We start from the raw sequence: 16,684 nt of genomic DNA, 5'->3' as shown, positions 1-16,684 counted from the left end.
CTTTATTACAGGATGGTGCAAATGATCAACAGGAAAACGTGAGTAATTTAACATTATGTAATACCAACTTTATTTAACATATCAGTGTGTGTATCGCGTATATAAGTTTTAAGAAAGGATCCTAACATTGTAGAACTTTAACTGAACACTCATCAACAACTACATAAGTATTTAATGATAAATACCAGCATATCCTTTAACATACGATTAATGCCACACGTTACAACAACTAATCCTAGTTAAAGGAGTTCACAAATCAGAAAAAAGTATGTTCAAGCCATTGGTATCTCGAAAACTATTAAGTTCCAAAGACCTCGCTATTAGCTCGACAGTGTGGAAGAGTACGACTCGCGTCACACTTATCACTTTTGCATCTATATTTTACTCCCTGAAGTAATGAGTACAACAGACAGCCAGAAGCAGATGCGGGAATAGAACCTGTACTATTTAGTCTAAGTATTCCAATAATTGGATCCCTGTCCCAATCCCGGGATCACTCTTCGTTTAATGTAGCTAGGTTTGATGCCAAATGGAATGTGGCAGATGTCATCAAACTTCGCGTGTTGTGGTGGGTGTGGCTGTGCATCCTCTTCAAGTACGGAAAAGATCCAAATCCCGTCCCTCGCCATCTTTCTAGCTTTTTCTTCCAAAACGCCATTCTCATCCAAATGCTTCACCTCGGGGGAGGTCATGATAAATTTGGGCTTCTCTGGACTCTTCTGATTCCATTCGTCCGCATAATACTGTTGAAAAAAGGATAATTAAATTTAGATAATTATTAAAATAAATCCAACAGTTGGAACAAAGATTGAAAGTATAAAATTACCAGAAGAAAAGCTTCTCCAAAGTGAGCAGCAAACTGATTTAAGCACTGCTGTGCCAACACCTCGTTGTACTGGTTTTTGGGGTCGCTCGTTAGTTTATACACTATACAGTCTGGGTTACAAAAATGTGATTGTCGGCAGGTGATGTGGACACCGCGATTTGATGAGTCCCACTCACCTACGTAGATCACCATGTCGCTGTCTGGGTTACACAGATGTGCAACCGTCAGGGGTCCAATTATTGGAGAAATCACTAATATGTAGAGGACATAGGTGCTTGGCGTGTTGCTTCTTAGTTCATTCATGTACAATTTGAATTTATCTCGCCTCTCTGGAGTTGCATGGTCTTTTTTAGCGCGATTTGAAAGTGAGTTTCTCCACTGGTTTGGAAAGATGGATTTGAGGAACAAATTTTTTCCGCCATTCTGTGTAGTGGCGAATCCTTTCTTCTGAACCCAATGGACTTGTTTTTTGGCATGATAGTCAACCAAATCGCACAACCACAAAAACTTCTTTTCATGGTCATCGAAGAAACCATTGGTGGTAACTGACAGCCAATCTCTAAAGATAACACGATTGATGTGCTGGATTGGGTCGTTTGAATACTGAAAAGATGCACAAATAAAACTTAATTAATATCACTAATTCCAATTGTTGGACCACTATTTACCCGGGGAAAATGTTTGTTGTCAACTTACCAAGTCCGGTAACACTATCTGTCGGGTAGTGGTGATTTTCACGAGGCCTTTATACTTCTTCTTAACAAATCTTTTATCAATGCTTTCAAAATCCAAAAACACAATTGCTGGACCAGGAGTGAAGAGGCTATTGTTAATAACTTCCCGAGAGTCGTCGTCATCATCGTCCACGTAGTACTCGTCCAATTGTTGGAACAGATCAAAGTCCAGAATCCCGACTCCTCCCTGACTGGTCCACAGCTTCAAAGAATTGATTTGCACTTTGATATCCTCTCCTTCCCACAAGTCATGAATTAAAGGTCTCTGGTCGGGGTCAACATTTTCAAAAACCTTGTGAATTTCATCTGACCAAATTTCTCTCTTGAGAAGGGGGCAGAGGAGAAGGATTGTCGTAAGTCCCGGTCGCGGCTCGTTTTTCAGTACTGCCTGCGCGAACGCTGCGACTTGTGTCTCTCTCCCAGGTCCCTGTAAAATATACCAAAGTAAATGCTTGACAATCTTCTTCCAAGTCCAACTTTTGGAAATGCGCATAATAAATTAAAAATTACTTACAATGAGGTAATCCAAAGTGAACATGTCAGAGTGATATCGTGCTTCTTGTTCGAAGCCCCCAAAGCAAGTTTCATACATGAACTTTATGCCACGAAAGTGATGAGGGAGGAGCTCCGCCATTATGCCTGGGTTGACTTCAACAACTCTTCCAGAAATTGGATCATCCTCCAAAATTAGACGTGTAACTACTCCATCCTCGATATGAGCGTCATTCTCGAAGAATCCAACAATCTGGAAAAGTTATAAATTAAATTTGATGCTTCATCTTTCAAATTATTTCAAATACTTACCTCGTTGTGCTTCTTCACAATCCACTCCTCCCACTCCTTCTTCTCAGTCTCGTCATCGGCATTGAGGTGGGAATCTTCCGTCTTCTTGACTAGACAAGTGTCATGGTCGTCGTCGTCATCATCGTCGTCATCCGTATAGCTCAGTGGTGGACTTTTCTTTTTCGGTGGTGGAACTATTATATTATTCATACATTCAATTGGTCATTAATTTAATATTGATTATTTATCAGTATTATCCAACTATTGGAAATTTGATAAGCAAACTCACCTTCCGCCGACACCTCCTGCTGATGGTGGCGACCATCAACTTTTTCTACGGCTGAAGCAGAGGCACGTTGAGAAGGTCGAGAATGACTAAGTTCTGCTACTATGTTCTCCTGCCATAAATAGTTAAAGTTTATGAAAAACAATGACAATAAACTCCAAATGTTGGAAACAATCTAATATAATTTAGTGGTGAACCTGTGAGGCTTTTATCGCGGAGGGAACAAAGCAGGTTGCGGACCCAGAAAGTAGACAAAGTGGACCACCAACACGGGATGACGACGATACATCTCGCTCCGGACCTGATGGTGAAGAGGGGAAATTATTAATTAGTTATTATTGTCCAATTGTTGGAAAACTGCACATTAGTTTACCTAGTTTAACGCAGTCGTCGACGTCACTCCGATTCTCCTTATCGCCTAACGTTGATGAGTCAGTGGTCATGGAGGCGAGGGGTACACGTTGGGCTAAAGTTGGGACAAATTTAATTGTTAAATTTACTTCATACAGTTAATACATCCAACTATTGGAATGAGACACTAACCTCTACACTGTTCCATATATTCGTCGATCGTGAAATATCGGTTTCCTTGAAATTCGAAACTCAAGTCTAGAAATAAGACACAAAATGGTTAATCTACAAATAATTAATAAAATTCGTTAATGTTGAAATAATAGCTTACCCAAGTCTCCTTCATCCAACTCATCTCTATTTGAAGTCATTATACCAAATCTGCAAGTAAGACGGAACGAGACGGAATGAGAAATGTTGCGAAAAAATGAGAAAAAATGAGAAATGAGAAATATCCAACTATTGGAATTGAAAATAAATAATTACCTCTTGTCACCCAGCACAGGGTGTAGTAGTGGGGGTGGGGTTTGAAAATGTAGACGGTTTTTTAAGTATTGACTTTAAAACAATTGATTAAAAAAAATTCCCGAGAGCGAAAATCTCGTCTCAGTCCCGGACAGAGGTTGAGTTGAAATCCAGCCGAGCATGTTTACTTGCTCACTCACATTCGATACCGTGTCTCAACATTTCTCATCTCAGCAGACAAGTTGAACACAACACCGCCACCACCACTCAACCTGTCAGTCGCCCTCGCTCACATGACGTGTTGCTGAGACCTCCGAACCAGAGCGACCCAACTATTCCTCAGAGCTATCACGGCTCCTAAAAATGTGGGGTGCTTTTCACGATGATGAATGAAATTAGTGCCAGTTTTACTGAATTTAAGAATTCCAATCAATTGGTTAATTTAATCATATATAAGCACAAAACAACCAATGTTAATACACCAAGAGGAATATTTGAGGAGGTGTTTGATGTTGTCGTTGGAGGCAACGTTGATGTCGTTGGTTGAGTTGTTTCTGGCAGTGTCATGCGGTTTCCGTACATTTTCAAAAAATCTAAAATTACGCCATTCGTCCAACCAAATCCCACAACGACTGCATATTCTCCACCCCCACCAGCGCATCCAAGGCAAGTCACGTCATACTATTTGAATAAAAATCAAGAAGCCAGGTAAAAATATGTATTTTTTGCGGTTGGAGTGCACCAAACAGTGCGCACAAAATTTGCCTAAAAGCATAAGTCCATAGCATGAAAGCTTGTGACCGTGGTAAAATTAATTTGATAAGCGTCAAATTGTCTCTTAGGGTCAAGTTATCTTAATTAAGTTAGGATAGGTACTAGAAGCTGTTATCTCTAGTTTAGCAATAACTACCAGTAATACTGAGTTCTCAGTAGTGAGAACTACCTAGCCAATCCTATTAAGATAACCCAACCCTAGGAGACAATTTGGAACTTATCAAATTAATTGGAAATTGTTAAGGACTTGGAAATTTTCTGTGCACACGGTTAGACGCACTTCAACTATACTTCACCATTTTTGATAATCTTTCAGGATTTTAAAAATTGTACTTTTTCAAACATAGTATTGTTATATTTTTCGTAGGCCAAGTAGTTTGTCCTTGTCCATCTTTCTGCCAAATCAAATGCTAAATCTTTTGCAGCTTGATGTCCAGAATACTCGAATGCTTCGACAACCTATGTAAAAGGACGAATTCATTATTCATTTATCAACCTGGTCTGGTATCCTCTGTTGGCACATACTTAGTACTCATAAATGATTACAATATGTAATTTATAATTCATTAAATCACCATATGATTAAGTGGGGGCCACCCGTTTGGGAAATCCCACTGTTCTCCTGTTTGCTTCATGGATGCAGGAATTCCTCCGGGAAAAGTCGTAGCTTTACTATCAATGTAGTACTGAAATATTTTGGGAATAGCGGAGTCATTATGATGGGCGTTTACCCAAAGAGGGACAACGTTCGTTGCAAAGAATTCTTTGCGAAGATTTCCTCTGATGTAGTCATAATCGAACCAGGATCCAGTTTCTTCATCCCAAAGCACATCATGAATCGCCGTTTTCCATTCTGTCGCTTTGTCAGTGTAATATTGTGGGGTTTCAGTACAGTCCTCAGTAATCTGTTGTATGTATGCATACACCGATAAAAACGACAAGTCAACTAATTAATTGCTAAAAGTTAAGCAACTTGTTTTATGGATTGATGAAATATTGCAAACTGACCACTTCACAAAATTATTTCAAAATGACGGCATTCCAGTATAAAAATCCATTTAAATCCACTGGGATGATATCTCTTGTTTTCGTGTGAGATAAGTTGGCTGCTAATTGATTTTTATGCATAAATCAAAGCTGTACCGCCTTGTATGATTTAATGCTTAAATGTAAAAATTTAATTGACAGTGACAACCTTCAGAGTTCCCCTCGGCGACAAACCACCGAGATGAAAAGTCCCATCCAGATTCTGCACCAGTTTTCAAATTTGCATACAAAATGTCCTTCTCATTGCTTGTGAGGTTTAATGGTTCAACTAACTCGTAGTCCTTGCTAACGATTAAAAATACATTATTAATTAATTTATTATTAATTTATTTGACTTATACGAGATGAGTTACAATTATGTACCGACCTGTAAGATTCTGGTCTAGGACTTTTCAGATGCACATTATATCTGGCCATAGTATAATTACGCCCACCAACTTGAAAAGTAACGTTTCTTTGCTCCATGAAAAATTTGAATTCCTTTTCCATTGTTTTTATGTTATTTCTTAGAAAAGTTATATTTCTCGTGACATCGTAGTAATTTTTAACCATCGGGATAAACAGTGGTGGTTGACTTCGCTCATAGTAGATCCTACCACCATTAGGAATATATCCCAAGTTTTCCACCATTTCCACAAAATTTTCAATCATTCCACGCACGGTGTCGGTCATTTGAGACACAAGAAGCCCCTTCTGAATCCTATCATTTAAAATTTGGACAGGAAAGTTAGGAATGAGGTTCATTCGTGTAAATAATGGTGCGTATGTATTTATTAATAATTGCGTAGTACCAGTACGAATCCCAGTAGTAAAATTCCTTAAAGCGCCCTCCAGGAATAATGACAGGATGTGACACATAATGCATAGAGTAGCGATCACTACCATTTACTGCTGGCTTAATTTTTCGACCTAATTCTTCCCAAAACCCATGAAGACTTCGGGCCCACTCTTTAAATACTGGGTCAGAAATACTGTTGAGAAAATCAGGATTGTCTATCCAATCTCCTGGGACCCAGGGCTCAAATTCTGTTCCGTCTTCAAAGTTGTTGGCGACAAAATTTTTCAGCAATTGTATCTTTGCATCGTCTCCATCTACATCCCCAACAATGTCAAGGAGCTCGAAATTAGCCATAACGACTTCCGGAGAGGATTTTAAAGCCAAATCGACGAAGGTTTTATCATCCGGATTAAGGTGGTTGAGTTGAACGGTTTTAAGAAGATCCCCCTGACAGTATATTTGGCTGAAATACAATTTTCGTTTCAGAGGTCAATGATATACTTATACGTACCGAAAGAGTTTCTAATTTTAGTTATCTTACTCATCACATGGTTCCGAAAACTCCTGTGCAAGGTTACCACTGAACAGAAAACATAACGCCGTGATACAAAACCTGACCCCCATCGTCGAAGCGCTTTCGTGTGTGCGTCCTGCACCTTACAGAGTAGCGTTCAAGAAATGAAAGCTAATTATCAACTTGGCATATGCACGGTTGACGGTGGAACAAAATTATATGTCTGCATGTTAGCTTTGTACAACTGATAGCGGTGCCTTATTTACGCAGGTGACAGTATTTGTATTATCATAATTACTAATTTCAAGTGTTTATACATACATATTAGATCATGCTGAAGTGGAACAAGTTATACAAATTGATGAAAATTAAGTCGTTTGTGATCAAAAAAATTGCTGTTGTTGAAAAAGTCAGTGTTTATTGCTTACAATTGAGCATATATATATGATTTTATAAAAGTCGTCAATAAGTAGATGGAATGGAATCTATGAATGGAATATATTTCATGGATGTGTAACTAAATTCGTTAGAGATATATTCAACATATATAAATAACATTTGAACATTAGAATAAAAATTACGAGGGAAATTATTTTCGACAATGTCGAAATTGTGGGTCTCTTTATTGGCACAGGATTTACCACTTTGGAAAATATTCCTTACGATTCAGTATGTAAAACTCTTGTAACTGCAATTCGCGATATCTCCCTTCCTGAAAGAAAGTATAAAGAACTGTAGTAAGTTCAGGAAACCTGCATAAAAAGTATGGTCCATAGTTCGATCCATCAGGTCCAAACACATCTTTTTGTCGCAGCCTATCACCCTCGAATAGTTTCCATTCTTCATAATGCTGGTAATAATCCCTGATAAATTCTATCAATTTTAAGAACGATGCCTCATTATACTTTTTAATCTGTAAAGCGTTGCCCTTTTTCTGCTCTCTCATTTGATCCTTATAAACCATGAAAGCTTGAACCTCTGTGCATAACCTTGACCTCCAATTCATTGTTATCTGTGCCTCATTACAAAACCTGGTGTACATGTTGACCATTTCTGACTTGCATTCTGGAGCATCTGCAGATTTCTGCGAATTTTTTAAATCATTGTTAACAGCCAACACGTAGTCTAAGCCTTTTTTAAAATCCCAGAAAAACGGATGTTCAAGGACTATATCTGGATCGGGGCGTCGACCCTGAGCAACGTACAACATTGCTGCTAACAAATTTTTCAATGAAGTCCATTTATTCTCGCCCAGTAATCCCCAATTTGGACGATATTCCAAAATATTAGACTGAATCTGCAGAGGAACCTCGTTGTCTTTGTAGGAGAATACATGCTTACCACATGTCATGGTATAAAATATTGTGAGACCTAGAGAAAATATATCAAAACTAGGCAAGAGCCTGAATGGTTCCGAGGAACCGATTGCTTTTAGTCCTTCTGGTGGCATCCATATTCTCGTGCCTCGAGCAGCTTCCGTTAAAACCCCTTGAGTGCATGAATCTAATTCTTTGCTTATCCCAAAATCAGCTAGTTTTGCCACATACCCATTAAATATTAGGACATTGCTCGGCTTAAGATCCCTATGCACAATTCTAGCAGAATGTAGTACGGCCAAACCCCTGGTAGAATCTGCACACCATTTCTTCAACATTTGGGGATCAATCATTTTATTTGCTTTAATTGCATCTTCGAGTGTGGAGCTCGCTAGTTCCATCACAATAAATGTTTGGTGTCCAATATCTTCAGTTGTGTAGTACGTTACGACGTTAGGATCGTTAAGTTTCCGCATGATATCTAACTCTTTATTCTTTTCGTGGTAGATAATGTCTTTGGGGCAAATTTTCACGGCAGCCTTCCTGGTCGGTTTCTCAAAGTAGCCTTCAAATACCGTGGCTGTAGCTCCTGTACCAATTATTGCATCAGGGTAATACACAATTTTTTGGGTCACTTGTTTAGTTGGTCTCGAAACACTTTGCTCCACTGGTGGTTGGACTCTGACAGGCGAGATTGGTTCTGTTGTGTGAAAAGAAAAAATAATTAAGTAAAATTGTCACTTAATTTTATATGTAGGCACAGAAGTAAAAAAATTCTTACGAATTTGAATCATGGTACTTGTCGAAGGCATAGTCCCGGATGGTGAATTTGTCAGAACGCCTAATGCCTGCAATACTTTGTAAGCAGCAATCTTTTTGGCACTCATTTTAATCTTTGCCACTCCATATTTTTTAATGTCCCCAATGCTGCAAGCCACTTTATGTCTGTTGGAGTTGTCAGGACCAATCCATTGAGTCTGAAGTCACAGTCCAAATGAAAAATAATTAGGATTGTCATAATCACACCTTATACATAAATTCTCATTTTCTCCGAATACAGTATTCTCATTACCACGTCCGAGTAATCAGCAGGAGAAAGCCCGTTCTTCACACAAAATTCTTGCAGCTCTCCAATTCTATTGCCCTCGGTTGCTTTCTTCAACACGTCTTCTTCATCCAACTGTAACTCATCGGGAGCTATTGTTGTATTTTGCAATAAATTTGACTTAGGGCTTTTTGGTTTAGTATTCGAGTGCATCACAAAGGTTTCTCCATTGTTGAAAAGTTGCTGCCTTCGATGCATTTCCATAGATGAGGATGGTGACAGCTCGGGAATAACAACAACTGGTGGCATAGGACTTGTCCTTAATCCAGACAATCTGTCACTTACGTTGGACACGTTATTAAATTCCTCGTCTTCTATCAAGTCCAATACCCGCTGGCATGCGGCGTGTTTTGCTACTTTTTTGGCACTTCCGGTTCCTGTTCCTGCATACATAAGTGAAAATGTAAATGAAAATCTAAAAGTTATAAATTGTATTTGACATTCAATTTATAATGGGCAAACAATAATGTTAATGTCATACCTTCAAAAATTCGTCCGTTTTTGCCTTTTGTAAATTGACATGTAAAGTGAAAATGGCCATTTGGCACGGTTACATCACCGTTAGAACTAGTACTGTCGAATACAATAAGTTGAGCACCAAGTCCACTGTATTGGTCAGCCATCTCTTTAAGTCGCGACTTTGGTGTTTTTGCCATTGTTCAAATTCCATGCAATTTAATTTTCAATAAATAATTCAACCATTCGTCATCTGGCAGCTGACCCTTATGTAAAAGCCACGTTTACTGTGCAAGTTAAGAAGTGGAGCAGAAGCAATTCGTAAAAAACAGGGTTCAGATTCATTCCATCCATGCACATGCAATCTTGTTCGTGTGCACTTTATGGGTTATGTAATGCCACATATTTATAGTATTATTATTGGAGATATCCTCCTCGTATGACTAATGGAACAAGATGTGTATGTTGAGATAGGTCCTGCAAAACCTAAATGATTTGATTACATATTTGACTATATTCAAACCAATACACTATAAACTCAACAAAAAATATAAAGTTTTATCATAAAACTTTTATGCAAAAGGATCATTGTAACAATATATAGCGCATTACAAAACTTGGGTTAGCAGCGCAGGAAGGTAGAAAAAGCAGATCTAATAATCATTTAAGCTTATTGCTATCAGAATGCACAAAATAAGACTGAAAATGCTTATCAAATTTATATTTTACCATAAACTATGTACAATCAACCACAATGATTTGCATAAATACGGACATAACAAATATAAATAGCTGTCCCATAGTACTTCAATATCAGCACTTAACCGCTAAACATCATCTCAGATTTATAGATGTTTGATTGCACATTCAAAGTCAGACTTCAAAGAACAAATCATCCGGTTATGGTGGTTTGTGATTGATCAAGATACCGCAACAAATAATTAATGGCGTTTTAGATCTAAGGACTACTACTGTGGAACTTCAAAGCTTTATTCATTTCGAATGTCAAAGTAGATTACAATTATGGTATTCATAATAGGAATATGAATTTCATATCCAATTCAGTTTGACCTGAGAGGCTGATTTCCTTGCAATTTTGGGTATTAATTTTCAATATCTTATGTCTTCACGTAACTTTTAGTGAATAGGTATATACATATATTTATGTGCCTATACTGTTGACTGTAATGGTTAGAATGTTAAGAGTATGCTTATCCACTAATATAACCTAAGTCACGTTTCCATTGGTCTAATCCATTGCAACTCCCGTTCGGAGTCATTCAGTACAACCTAACCAAACTTTTGGCTCAGCCAAGTATTAGAAGTCTCCACTTATCCCGCAGAGTTATGCAGAAAGGGATGAAATTAAAGCCAAGGTCTAAATGTAAATAAAGTTTTTTATTAAACAAATTGCATACAAAGTATGTTTAAAATGGGCAATAAAGAAAACAGTTTTCTGGATTAAAATTAATTTAAACTAAAGAAATTTTGAGTTTTAATCAATCGCACGTGCAGTCGTGTTGGTATTACTAATACTTTGGTAATTCAGTCGTTAGCAGATTGGGGGAATTGTACGGTGATATAACGGGTGAAGTATAAATGCAGCTTTAATATATGTTATTGGACTTTTGGACGCTATTATTACAAACTCACCCGAGTAAGACGACAAACTTGGGAAGAGCGTCATTATTTATTATTAGAAATAGCGTTTTATCGTACTACCGGTTGCAGCTATCGTCGTATTGCGGTCGTATTGCACTGTCATATTAGAAACGTGAGCAAAGTACAAAATATCAGAAAGGAAAGTCCACACGTGCAAGACCACTCATTGTCACCAAGTCTTCCCATTGTCATCATCGTAAAAAGGCTATGTGTGCTATGTATGTACATGGCCAAGGGTTGTACGGGTCCGCACTGCAGTCTTCACATTAAACGAAGCGTGTACTTTTTTTATACTTTTTTTTTTACTTTTTTAGCAAGTTTTGGAAAGTTATGATTGCACACCGAAAACTAAGAAAAACATGAAAATCATACACCTATTTGCCAATCTGTATGTAAATATATAGGTATTTGTGTATACATATGACATGCTTTAACTAATTATAAGAATTACACAAATAAATCATCTTACGCATGTAAATCATCATAAGTATGAAAACAAAAGCTGAGAGATTTTCGTTCTTGACATTATGTACTCGCACAGTTCGTTTGTTACAGCTTATCACATTCCATCGATGACTACTGCGACCACATTCATGAAATGATACTGATTTTCCAGATTTGTACAAAACTTGCTCTACATAATATCCATATGTTGTACTTTGCTACTACTGGTATACATATGTGTACGTATATTAAATTTCCATAACTGGGTAATGTAAGTATGCAATTTATGTAGGCACCATGTGCAAATAAATGCCTTAATGGTATTTTATAATTAGTCCTCTTGTTCTCTTCTACAGTTCTCACAAACAAATAAGTATGTATGTGTGAGTCATACAATAGCATGGAAATGTTCAAATTATCACATTTTCTGCATTAAAATTTTGCGTATGTACTTACTTATGTGCCTCCGTATGTACAAATGTTTTTTCACATGAACCTTTACATATTTTAAATGTGAAATATCTCCGAAATATGCGATTAGAAAGTTACAAAATCTAGTTTCAACCGACGGGAATGTATTCAAATTACTTTCTCTCGTATTCGCATCATCCAACTTTCTTGATGAGTTTAATCCTAACTTGAATCTTCTGCGACTCGCAGTATACATGTAGTTATTCATATTTTGTGATGCACTGTTAACACCAGTGTGACATAATGCATAACCTACATATGATATACATATGTATGTTGAATACTAACGTAATACTGACAGGAATATTGTTTCGGATTCTCTATATTCTTATTGTCTTTCGTTGAAAACAAAGAATCTACAAAATTCCAATCTATGTAGAAATTGTGCGATAGCTAATACAGTAAGAACTATGTGCGTCACAATCTATATTCTATATCAGTATCGTCAATATTTCCCTAACCAGTGATGTTCGAAAAATATCTGGCTTTCTTTTTTTACTAAATACATATACTGTAAAGAATTGCAATTGATTTGTGCTTAGTTAACATACAAAATGTGAGCGGACATGTTTAAATGATATCGGTTATTACGGATTATATGAGAAGGGTCGGATGCATATTTTCAGAGTTAAGACCGATCGCAAAAATGTGAAATGCGGAAGAAACGATGCAAAGGAATTCGATAAAAATTGTCGTGTAGATAATAATATAACAATTACGTTTAGTCCATCACAAGGATGGGACATCTCGCGAAGAAGATTTTCAGTTTTTTGTAGTGTAATGTCATACCCCTTCCAGCACTTTCCATCCTTGACCCTTCCATTTAAATAGGAAAAGTGTTTTATTGGTTTACTAGTGGACTTCCGTATTGAAAAAATAACACCCTCTGACGCTTACTGACTTAAAAAAATTCTGAGAATTTCATCATTCGACTACAGTAAGAAGGTTTCTGAACTTTGGAGCCCATTCCTTGCTGATAGATAACCTATCGCTGACGGACTTTCATTAAACCAATATTCAATATTGTAGAAATAACTCAGCTCTCATACACCCTGAGCGAGTAGAGCTTTTCACAAACCACGAAACCGCAAACATCGATTCTCTCTATGCTATTTACCCCCAAATATAGATAAGCGGTTAGTAATTACATTAGTATATAAGCGTGTGATAAATATATTTGTATCTTAACTCGACAGATTTAAAACCTTAATAATTGCAATGGATCGATTGTTTTATTCCCATACGAAACAACCTAAAATCTCATTAGATCCATGCACAATCACAAGCAAAACCGGATCTAAACACACAAAAACTATTTTCCCTTCTTTTGTTTGTTTACTTATCTTCGTAGTTTGTGTAATAAAGTAAAGAATGACGGATGAAAGTCTTTAAGGTGCAGCTGTTCCTCCGTGACAAAGTATTCTTTGAGTATTCTCCTGTTGTAATTTGGCTTCAGTTGTTGTATTCGTCACGCGTACATCAAAATTTGCAGGAAAAGGTGGTCCAACTGTCTTGTTATCATTTCATATAATTCAAACATGCTGGTAGTAATTATACCTTAAACTTAATATAATAATGGTAAATATTACTTATACGATGATATATATGCACATCCATGCATGAGTGTAGAGTCATCCTGACTTTTGTTGTACATTTTCAGAGTCGACCAGCATGACAGGAAATCACGGCAGAGTATTCAAGATTTACCAGGAAGCCAGGACCAACCACAAACACGACAACTTTCTGCTGATGGATTCTCACAAGCTTTCACTTTCTCTTCTCACTATCATCTCATTCAGACCACCGCAGCACCCACCACACCAAACACTGCATAATACTGCCGCTCATCCCCTCCAAACTACAGCGAAGGAAGAAAACTTGAAGGAACGCTGGGAGAAAGTAAAGTGAGCAAACCCAAGTAAAACTAATCTCAGCGTGAGGCAGCCCAAAAGAAAGTTGGACGTTTTCTTCAAATTCTTGAGCCTCACAGTTTCACCAGCAGAAACGAGCATGGCCCAACTGCACTAGGATGCAACGGATGCAACATAAGTGTACTAACGTTTATTTGATTTTTGGCAAGTTTGCAGAAAACTTTTAACCATTTAAAATTTTGTAGCAATGAGAGTTTGGAGCATCGAAAATTAAATTAAATGTGAATATAAGTACACAGACTATTTTCAATTTCTGCTTGAGCCAGATGTCCTGAAAAGCTTAATTTCTTAATAAATATGAACCTTTTTCTTATTAAATTAACACATATTTTATATGATGGGCATGTCTACTATTAATATTCTTATGTTTGTAATTAATTGTGTTTATATTGTGGGATGACACATACTCACAAAAAAAGATTTTATTATTTAGCGATTATTCTATTTTCTACGACATTTTGGTTTATTTCTGTCGAGATGAAACCATTTTTAGGTTCAAAGTCAGTAGCTTAAAATTTGGTTCATGAGGATATCTCCGTTTCTTTTGTCGAGTTCTCGAGTTGTAGTAAAGCAACTCGAAAAGCAAATTGAGCTTGTTACACAGAACGAGATGATTTATGGCTAATAAGGACGGCATGATGGGGCAGATCGTAGATCCCGTAGCCGCTATGTTACTATAAATGTATGTAGTTGTACACTATGTAACAGTCAGTATGTACGAAACCGTATACACAGATTGTATTACCCTCGATGTAGAAAATGTCACTGAGTTGCATTAAAAATTGGTTCTACTTTCCGCTTTCCTGCAGCAAGTGAGAAAGTGTCAGAAATTGGGACAGACAGATATGAAGTAACTAATCTCATCCAACTGGAAAAACGAAGTCCAATATATGAATGTCGACGTTTGGATTTAGTTGATACACATGAGGAAATCTATCAAACCGTTTTCTATAATGCTTGAAACCTTCTATCAAATAGACTTTATGGCTGCTACACGTATTTGACAGACCCAACTTTCGAACGTATTATTCTATACTTTATAGCTACTCTTTACCCATTTCTCTCAATTCGTCTATTCAAATTCAGGTGAGTGACAGATTTCTGCCTGAAATTTATCTGATTTATGGTCAAACAAGACACTTTTCGAAAATTTAAGGAATTCTTCTAAAGACACGTCAAGGTTGGATCAAGTTTGTAAAAAGTAGATGAGCTCACACAACGCAAATGACACTGCATATTGCATACTTCCTTCTCAACTTCACTGCAGTGCCGTAGGTATGTAGATATCAACCCGACGGTGATTTATATTAGGCGTATTTATACCTATGAGTTGGTTGGTAGTACGACGGATGTCTTCTTAAATCCATCTAGCCGGAATATTCTAAATTCTCACATTGAGTACTAGCAAATTTGTTTAGCAAATCTAATTTGCTTGATATTTTTCCATATTAAAAATTAGATCTTTTCCAAAAATCGTAATGCTACACTTCAAAATATCTAAAATGCCCCCTTAATATCTAAAATGCATATAGATAGGTAAACATTTCTGTATTCGCCGAGACGAATATAATTTTTTAATGCATGCACATAAAAATGTCTCCAATTAAAAACAAAATAAAATAAACATGAATAAAAACTGGCATTGTAAACTCTGGACTCAAAGTCAAGATTAAAGTATAGTTAAGTATTATGGTTCTACAGAAAAAATTAGCATCATAAAAAGCCGTTCTCTATTTAGCCCTCCAGGCCGTACTCCAGGGAACGGCACTGCAGAACTGTAGTGTACGTTTCCTTTCTAACTTTCCTTGGACATGTTATCCACCGTTTGCGCATTTCATATCAATGGCAAGTCATGTGTCCTAGCATTACAGTCGCACCCCGTTTTTTCCACCCAGAACTTTCGGAGTTGTTAGGAATAAGCTGAGTAGGTAATTAAGTGGAGCTGTCAACAAAACTCGCACTGATTCGAATTAAGTTCATAATTCAATTTTCTAAATGTGTTTTTAAAGCTTTTCTGTTTTCTTCATGCTTTATGACTTAAAATTTGGGGTTTAGCAATGATGATGAGAATGCTATATCTTATTTGCTCAAATAATTTTGCAGACAATTGATTTCACGAAGCTGAATCACTTCCTTATAATTAGGCCCCTTTACTCTTCCTTCGTTTGATATCAGCAAATACCGCTGACGACACCCCAGGGTTTACGTTTTCGAACTGAGGAGCAGGTTTAACTCTTAAATTGGGCTAATTTAGACCTTGAAGTTACTTTGGTCAGCCCTTTGCATTAGGGAATTGACACAAGTTACTTGAATTTGGACATAAACCATGCAATCAATGTAGATATTTCACAATATGGGACACTTGTGCTGAAATTTAGAATTTCGGCATCTGGAGGCTCTGGAAATCGTTTTATTTGCATAGTCTCAGCCAATGAACTATGGTACACGTTACTCTATTGAACTACAGTAAACTAAATACTTAATGCTAAATTTTTAGCTTGAACTTTTATGCCTCAGATTCCAAGTGCTTAAACTTATTTTAAAGTATTCCAACTTCCCCAAAATCTTTCCAAAATCTTTCAAAGAAATTTCCCGTCATCATTTCGCTTGAAAAACTGTCTTTGCTATATGATTCATGAGCACTAGAATTACTGGATGTGACCTCTTATGACATATTTTATAAGCTGCATCGACGAGCTAAGTTGCGCTCTGTGGTTGAGTTAAAGTTTTGAACTCTATCA

At 37.0% G+C, this 16,684-nt stretch overlaps 3 protein-coding genes across 4 annotated transcripts; all 3 read right to left on the bottom strand.

Annotated features, from left to right (window-relative positions):
• Nucleotides 1-46: 46 nt before the first annotated feature.
• Nucleotides 47-3,351, bottom strand: LOC118434241. The gene is made up of 10 exons (XM_035847184.1): nt 3,312-3,351; nt 3,173-3,238; nt 3,003-3,095; nt 2,827-2,930; nt 2,633-2,741; nt 2,365-2,537; nt 2,075-2,305; nt 1,523-1,987; nt 827-1,429; nt 47-743 (listed from the first exon to the last, which is right to left on the bottom strand). Exons 1-10 carry the CDS (start codon nt 3,349-3,351, stop codon nt 453-455), a joined length of 2,175 nt encoding a protein of 724 aa, XP_035703077.1. The 3' UTR covers nt 47-452.
• On the bottom strand, nt 2,900-6,825 carry LOC110843324 (trehalase-like). Its single transcript, XM_035847181.1, has 10 exons — nt 6,586-6,825; nt 6,058-6,507; nt 5,634-5,966; nt 5,415-5,551; nt 5,242-5,325; nt 4,795-5,165; nt 4,553-4,678; nt 3,312-4,126; nt 3,173-3,238; nt 2,900-3,095 (listed from the first exon to the last, which is right to left on the bottom strand). The coding sequence occupies exons 1-8, from the start codon at nt 6,666-6,668 to the stop codon at nt 3,875-3,877; spliced, it is 1,836 nt and encodes a 611-aa protein (XP_035703074.1). The 5' UTR covers nt 6,669-6,825; the 3' UTR covers nt 2,900-3,095; nt 3,173-3,238; nt 3,312-3,874.
• A 128-nt stretch (nt 6,826-6,953) lies between these two features.
• Nucleotides 6,954-9,750, bottom strand: LOC110843174 (serine/threonine-protein kinase/endoribonuclease ire-1). Of its 2 annotated transcripts, XM_022089123.2 has the most exons (5): nt 9,461-9,750; nt 8,947-9,362; nt 8,656-8,851; nt 8,106-8,574; nt 6,954-7,270 (listed from the first exon to the last, which is right to left on the bottom strand). In XM_022089123.2, exons 1-5 carry the CDS (start codon nt 9,633-9,635, stop codon nt 7,225-7,227), a joined length of 1,302 nt encoding a protein of 433 aa, XP_021944815.1. In that variant the 5' UTR covers nt 9,636-9,750; the 3' UTR covers nt 6,954-7,224. The 2 variants fall into 2 exon arrangements, with proteins under 2 accessions (XP_021944815.1, XP_035703950.1); XM_035848057.1 differs by having other exon boundaries at nt 6,954-8,574; nt 9,461-9,747.
• Nucleotides 9,751-16,684: the final 6,934 nt, after the last annotated feature.

The sequence above is a fragment of the Folsomia candida genome, unplaced genomic scaffold (genome assembly GCF_002217175.1).
Source record: "Folsomia candida strain VU population unplaced genomic scaffold, ASM221717v1 Fcan01_Sc002, whole genome shotgun sequence".
NCBI classification, from domain to species: Eukaryota; Metazoa; Arthropoda; class Collembola; order Entomobryomorpha; family Isotomidae; genus Folsomia; species Folsomia candida.
The sequence above is the reverse complement of the archived record's forward strand: the minus strand, read 5'-3'. Positions and strand labels throughout refer to the sequence as shown.

Bases quoted from the DNA above. Each gene is read 5' to 3' on its own strand.
- LOC110843324 (XM_035847181.1), bottom strand. From the start codon at position 6,668: ATGGGGGTCAGGTTTTGTATCACGGCGTTATGTTTTCTGTTCAGTGGT. The intron at 5,967-6,057 runs GTACTACGCAAT...TTTAAATGATAG, and splicing joins TACTACTGGGATTCGTACTG to GATTCAGAAGGGGCTTCTTG. The intron at 5,552-5,633 runs GTCGGTACATAA...TTTAATCGTTAG, and splicing joins CCTAGACCAGAATCTTACAG to CAAGGACTACGAGTTAGTTG.
- LOC118434241 (XM_035847184.1), bottom strand. From the start codon at position 3,351: ATGACTTCAAATAGAGATGAGTTGGATGAAGGAGACTTGG. The intron at 2,931-3,002 runs GTAAACTAATGT...CTTCACCATCAG, and splicing joins CGACGACTGCGTTAAACTAG to GTCCGGAGCGAGATGTATCG. The intron at 1,988-2,074 runs GTAAGTAATTTT...TATATTTTACAG, and splicing joins TCACTTTGGATTACCTCATT to GGACCTGGGAGAGAGACACA.
- LOC110843174 (XM_035848057.1), bottom strand. From the start codon at position 9,635: ATGGCAAAAACACCAAAGTCGCGACTTAAAGAGATGGCTGACCAATAC. The intron at 9,363-9,460 runs GTATGACATTAA...TTATGTATGCAG, and splicing joins AAACGGACGAATTTTTGAAG to GAACAGGAACCGGAAGTGCC. The intron at 8,575-8,655 runs GTAAGAATTTTT...TTCACACAACAG, and splicing joins AAGTACCATGATTCAAATTC to AACCAATCTCGCCTGTCAGA.